We start from the raw sequence: 6,739 nt of genomic DNA, 5'->3' as shown, positions 1-6,739 counted from the left end.
ACATACATACATACATACATACATACATACATACATACATACATACATACATACATACATACATACATACATACATACATACATACATACATACATACATGTTGAGCCAACAAGTAATTTCCCTTTTACTTGATACTTGGATCATGCAGTTACTGGAAAAAGGCACATTATTACAGCATTTTTTTTTCTAAACTAAAGTCATCTGATCATGAATGGTTGAATGAATGGCTTCCGTCCAATACTATCGCAACTTGCCTGATGTCCGTGTGAAAAATCATGTTTGCATAGTGCAGCCTTAGTCGTCAGAGGGTTTGGATTCGGTATAAATGTCGCCCTGAACAACATTACCATCACGATCAGCCTTCGTCGCTCATGATCATGGGAGCTTTAACCAATTTAGCCATTCTTTCCTTGGCATTTGTCTCCAGGGTTGCCTCTCGGTCAGTTTCATAACTTAAACTCGAGGAATGTTTCCTTTTTCGTACTTTTGTGTTTTTGTTTCTTTTTTCAGAAACCTTGCTTCCCAATCCTTTGTGCAATTTTCTTCCAATCCCACGTCTGGCCCCATTCCTTATTGCGAGAACGGCAAATGGATCAGTTGCGAGCAAGTCACCGTTGACCTGATTGCATTGAGAAGCAACCAACCCTTGATTCTGCCCAATGGAGAGAAGGTCAGCCCTGTTGAATCCTCACCAGGTAGCCAATGTTCATTTTGACCCCTCATTCCCGGATCTATATCCATTATGTCACTATCCTGCTCTCACTTACTCTGTGAATAGGATCTGAGTCCGGATCAACCACGGCGTTTTATCAATCTGAGGACCTGTTGAACTCCATGACCATCACTTTCTTCGCCTCGGGCTCCAATGAGGTCAATGCCGTCCTTCATGAGGACGATCAAGTATTCAACTTGGCGCCTTGCGACCAAACTGGTGGTGAATGTCACGTTTTAGCCGAGGAGGATCCGGACTTGTTCAATGTGGAGGAGACCTCGACCAACTCCACAATGAGGGACTTGATGGTGAGTGCTCAATTCCTATTCCTTATTTTTGCATTTTGCCATTGCAAGTGATCCCCATTGCACAACCAACCCTAGACCAAGACCGCCTTAGAGCAACTCACCGATGTGGAGGACCGACAAGAGCAAGGTCGATTCCAACAAGATGCTGATGGGACGTACGTGGCCACCATCAAGATCTACTACACCAATCAATTTGCCCAAACCGTATCTAACGTGAATGCCTACATCTCTAACATGATTAGTCAAGCCAATGCTTGCTTCAGGAACTCACAAACCCAGATCCGTTTGCGATTGCTCTGTACCCAACAACTGAACAACATCACTGAAGACCGAGATCCGGGTCAAATTTTGACCCAATTTGTCAACATTAAAGGTGAGGAGGACCACATTCAAGCGCATACAGGTGGTTTTAACCAATAGGCCAGTACTACTAGCCAGGTTCAAGTGATCAGAATAGCATGATGCAAAGTAGACTTTCTAAATATCAAAGTTTCGCAGGTAGCCCAGCCAATCTCCGAGGAACGGCCGATTTTGCCCATCTCCTTGTGCGAGAGACTGATCCAACCAATTGTGGAATTGCCTACGTCGGGAGCACACAAGTTCCGTTTGGGGTGTCCAAGAAGGATTGCGCCATTGCCACTTATACCTTTAGCCACGAGATTGGTCATAACTTGGGATGCAGCCATGACCGTGCCAATTCGCCCAATGCTAATCCCAATGGTTATGCATTCGGTTACCTGGTTCCTGGCACTGGACACCGAACTACAATGGCGTAAGTCCACTCCTATCATCTTTCCACAGGTTATAGAATTGGGGGTGATTGTTGATCGCAAAATCGTCAAATGTTGCAGATATTGGAATCCTAACCATCGATCCAAGTTGAACCTTTACGCCAACCCTAGTGTACTGTTCCAGAACGTCCCAATTGGCAATGCCCAGAACAATTGCGCTCGCAAGATCCGAGAAAACGCCCGGATATTTGCCAGTATTGGCTCGGACACTGACTCATGTGGTAGGATGTGCAACCTAGGAATGCCGCATTTGGGGCAACGTTTCTTGTCCATGGAGTCACATCACTAGAAGCAAGAGCAAACAAAGCCGTAGACTGAGGTCAGATCTTATTATTCCAGGATCCACCACCACCACCACCACTCGCCCAACAACGGAGACCGTCATCTCAACCTGTTTGACTTCGTTCTCCCGATTTTTGCCCACTGGATCGAGAGTGGTGGTTCAGTATCCACTTTCTGGAAACTATGGCGATAATGAACAATGTATGTGGTATTTTGTGGTAAGTAAGAGCTTTGCCAAAAATGATTTGGAGTGTTAGCAATGATTTCTGACTACCAGGATAGATATTTCTGTATGTAAAGTATGTATGGATGCCTACAGTGCACAACTGTGATCAATTGTATGGGTTAGGCATTGATTGCTCTCAGTACATAAATAACGTATAAATGAAAACCGTTGTTCTTGTTTATAGACCTCATATGGCTGACAGCTCAGACTGAGAATCGAGAGAATTGATATTGAATTCTAAAGTCAATGTGGTTACGATATGCTCGCTTTCTTCGGAACAACTTCCGAGAAGGTGAGCTTCTGCGGCTCTGGACCTCTCAATGATTACACCTCTGCGGGCAATTCCATTCGTCTGACATTCACTTCGGATGGCTCCGTTGTTGGAAAAGGCTTCAAAGTCACTGTTCGAGGTGAATTTTTGCCTTTCCATCACACTTGCATATTGCCAATCAATTATTCATTGCTAAATTTTCTCTTTCATTTCCAGCCATGTAAAGAAAGAAATGAATCCTGGACCAGATATTCCCTCCATTTGATTCCTGCATGACATTACTTTTAGACTTCGTCTAAAAGCATTTCCCATTTTTTCATGTTCCAAGCAACTTTTTCTGGCAAAAAATGGCCCCAACCGAACTATTAATGCTTTGTGACATCATAACATCACTGATTCGAAATAGGAAAAAGTGTTTGAAAAATTTGGTGTGCAAATCTATTTCAAGTTATTCACCAGAAGTAAACAATCAGCGTTAGAAGCAGCCACAAAAAAAAAATTAAATTCGTCCAACAGTGACATATTCCCCTCCAGAAGAGTCTAGTGTACTCCATACAAAGAAACTGCTGACAAAGTTTCACTATTTTAAAGACGCATGACAAAAATATTAAATATTGGTACTGGTTCTGCCAATTTTGAGGTTTCCTTCGTGTTTAAAACAGCGTATAGTCCTTAATGGTAACCGAATGGGCCTTGTTGATCCGGTAGCATCTTTCAAGTCAGACTTGGACAAATTTTTAGATAGCATTCCAGATCAACCCTACATTCAAGGACTAGCTTTGTCTGCCAACTCAAATTCGTTGGAAGACCAAATGTCATATAAAGATTGAAAGGTAATAAAAAGACGAACTATAACCTTTCATTTCAATACTACTGGGGATTAAATTCCCTGTAACGGTTAGAAAAGCCCATGAAAAACCAAACCAAAAAAAAAATAAAAGAATGACAAGTACACCCTAGCCTAAACTTTGAGAAGGGACACTCATGAGGTTGCAGGAATGAGGAAACTAAAAACTGCGCTTTTTGTGTATTTGCCGCCTTTTACTACCAGTTTTCACCAATCCTCTATGGTCCTCATTAATATAAGCTCATTTTTATCATTTCCTTCAGTCAACTTCTGCTAGCACTTCCATGATCTTGGAAAATTCTTTGTCTTCAATCACATTGGCCATGCCAACTCTGCTGTCTTTTTTTGTCAAACCAAAGCCCCTGTCCCTGAAGATCTGACAATCCCAATGTGGTCAAAATGTTGTGATTGTATCCCTAGTTGCATTCCCAATTTCCACACCAGTTGCTTCCTTGCCCTTCTCTGTGTCACAGAGGTCAACTTGGCTCTCACCATGACCCTACCAATGCCCTTGGCCTTGGAGTACGTCAGTAGTGGAGTGCAAAGCTCAGTCGAAGATCGAACGTCCTTTAGCGAGGTTTCGTAGAGCTGTGCGTTACCGCCTGATCAGATGCATTCCCGCAGAGAGGGTGCTCAATGAATTCCATCTTCATGTATGTTCAAGCACTCAATTAGGAAGTAATGCAAAACTGAAACGTCCTCTAGCGAGGTTTCAGAGAACTTTCCTCTCCACTACTTCCGTACTCCATGCCTTGGCATAACCAGGCTAACCCAATGAGAGATTCCAAAGTGATCAATGCCTGAAGACATTCATTAGTAACGCATGTGCTCAAGTGCATTGAAAAATGAAGTCTTGTCAAAGATTGCATGTGAATCAAAGCTTTCAACAATTAGAGCATGCATTATTATCCATCTCAGTATTAATGGAAGCAGAATTTGCAAAACGATGCTTTCTTTTAAAGGACACTCAAATCTGGCAAACTCCACTTCAAGGAAAAATGACTGGTAACGGAGTCAATGTGAGAACCATTCAACGATATTGTCGACATGGCCCTGGCACTTAATCTTGGTACCTTTTCAAGATTAGATAGAAAGTGGGTTCACAAACCTTAAAGTCCCGCGCATTTTCTGAGAAATTCATATTCTTTAAAAGTTCCATTCAACATCTTAATGCCCAAAAAATGACAAGAATTACACCGCTTCATTACTAAAACTAACAATACAAGATCTTGTGGCCGAATGCAGTGCTTATTTGGAATAAAGTAAACTGTTTTGTGGCTAACAAATTTTCGCTTCTGATTGCTGTCGACATCTCTAGAAGTCCGTGGTACAATCTACACTTTGAAAACAAAAGTATATCATTTGTTCTTAATTATGAACAAGCTAGCTAGGCAACAAGATATATGAATGAGAAAATGTTTTGTTTTCATAAGCAATATAATGCATTGAACCACTCATTACAAGCAAGATTTATAATTCTGGCACAGGAAACTAATGGAGTCTCATTCAAGCTGATCCAATGCCCCAGGGCGAAAAAGGGTTGGGAGTCGCGTGCCGAGCTTTCCTTGCCTTTGAAGCAAGTGGTAGTGTGAGGCTGAATTACTGGAATTTTTAAATCTTGAAGTCTAGAAGAAAAGACTTTTTTGAAATATGATTCTAGATTGATTTGACATCATGCCCTTCACTTACATGTTCTAGGTTGACTAGGCTGTCAAAATATTGAAACACATTTGTTGGGGACGGCCTTAAGTCTGAAAACGATGGAAATTCCACTGTGATCTGCATTTTCACCTTTATTTTGTTCCTGAAATGCAAAATATTGCGCTTGTGTTATTGTGTTATGTAAGTGATACGGCGGACGCTTCGTATGTCAAGAAATATACCTTGAACTCGTTTTTATGGAGCTTTTAAAGCATTAATTCAAGAAATGAAAATATAGATATTATAAGTATTTCTTTTTTTGCGGCACAATTAGACAATCTGATCTTTTTTTTAGTTTCCGAAATAATCCTAAAAATGGTCATTTTTCTATCAAACTTTTGCACTGAAGAACATTAATAATGCATCCAAGTTATTCTTGCATTTTGAGACGTAGAGGGATCATTTCTGCATGTACTTTGCACCTATTGGCCGGCAAAATTTAGCCCTATTTCTGGTCTAGTATCAAATATATGTCTTTTCGTTTTCCATCTCCTCTTCTCCAAATCTAGAATATCTATGCCTTTCTTTGGTTCGAGCGAGATTTTTCTCTCCGGGGGTCGCTGGAGAGCAAGCGTGCGAGGAACATGAAATATAACGTTTTTAAGAGTTGGTGATGGGTCTCATGATTGAACTTATAAATACATTTTCCAACCTCCATGTTTGCAAATCAAATGGAAGAGTAAGTTAAAAATCCATTCCCTTTTAAAGGGTTAAATTGTAGCTCATGCTTAGAACTATGTTATTCAAAGAAATTGGTCAGGTTTCAAAGTGTACCATACTCTTAGAGATATCATTTCTACGTGTGGTTAACAAGTTCTAAAAATGACAGTTGTAGGCTCTTAATGGTTCAAGATATTTGAACTTTAGACGTTTGGAAGGAGAGTATTGTCTCCTTTTTTCAACACAATTTGCACTTTAAATTCCCAAAGGCATTTGCTGGCAGTTAAAAAGTATTTTAGTAGTTGAGGTATGAATTTGAGTTGCATCAAATTATGTCATTAAAACATTATCTTATGCTGTTCCATGGCCGGATCGTCTCACAAACATGGGAGTATGCAACGGTTTGGATTCCGCCTCTTATACGATCTGTTTGCTAGAATGGCAAACCAGAGCCTTGTTGCCATTAGCCCAAGCTAGGGTCACCACCAGCAGTGCAAATGCACGCCCATAGATGCAATAGAGAACTTGATCATGAAATAGTTGTCAACTGGCATTGTTAAGAATCCACCACTTACTTTGTCCTAGGTTGTGATTGGTGGAAAAACAAGGAGGGCAAGAAAAGAGGCAGAGAAAAGTTGATTCTAGAATGGAACGACTTTGGAGGATAACAACAGTTGAAAAAATGAATTAAAGGAGAAAACATAACCCTGGTTACTTCATTCGACTCCTTACAGGAGCCATCGGACTCCCTCGTTGGTAGCCTCAGGTTGAGAGGTTATCCGCGAAATTTCAGTTTGATAGGTCGATCGGAAGATTGATCAAGTCGAACCGTGCCCGGAACTTAGGCTACATTTAGACTAGGATGGAAAACCAGGATTGAATCCGGTTTGAGGATGGAAGTAGCTCTACTTCAATCCTCAAGATTGAATCTTCGGCACAT

The 6,739-nt window shown here is 41.0% G+C and overlaps 2 protein-coding genes across 3 annotated transcripts; both read left to right on the top strand.

The window, feature by feature from the left end:
* Nucleotides 1-83: 83 nt before the first annotated feature.
* On the top strand, nucleotides 84-1,072 carry LOC131881821 (uncharacterized). Its single transcript, XM_059228790.1, has 3 exons — nucleotides 84-440; nucleotides 512-696; nucleotides 780-1,072. Exons 1-3 carry the CDS (start codon nucleotides 373-375, stop codon nucleotides 1,070-1,072), a joined length of 546 nt encoding a protein of 181 aa, XP_059084773.1. The 5' UTR covers nucleotides 84-372.
* Nucleotides 1,073-1,101: 29 nt separating this feature from the next.
* Nucleotides 1,102-2,534, top strand: LOC131881820 (peptidyl-Asp metalloendopeptidase-like). 2 transcript variants are annotated; one of them, XM_059228789.1, is made up of 5 exons: nucleotides 1,102-1,394; nucleotides 1,520-1,793; nucleotides 1,873-2,033; nucleotides 2,152-2,312; nucleotides 2,505-2,534. In XM_059228789.1, exons 1-5 carry the CDS (start codon nucleotides 1,256-1,258, stop codon nucleotides 2,517-2,519), a joined length of 750 nt encoding a protein of 249 aa, XP_059084772.1. In that variant the 5' UTR covers nucleotides 1,102-1,255; the 3' UTR covers nucleotides 2,520-2,534. The 2 variants fall into 2 exon arrangements, with proteins under 2 accessions (XP_059084772.1, XP_059084771.1); XM_059228788.1 differs by lacking the exon at nucleotides 2,505-2,534 and having other exon boundaries at nucleotides 2,152-2,366.
* The last annotated feature ends 4,205 nt before the right edge of the window (nucleotides 2,535-6,739 follow it).

This window comes from Tigriopus californicus, chromosome 6 (assembly GCF_007210705.1).
Source record: "Tigriopus californicus strain San Diego chromosome 6, Tcal_SD_v2.1, whole genome shotgun sequence".
NCBI classification, from domain to species: domain Eukaryota; kingdom Metazoa; phylum Arthropoda; class Copepoda; order Harpacticoida; family Harpacticidae; genus Tigriopus; species Tigriopus californicus.
Note: the sequence above shows the minus strand (reverse complement) of the source record. Positions and strands in the feature narration are given on the sequence as shown.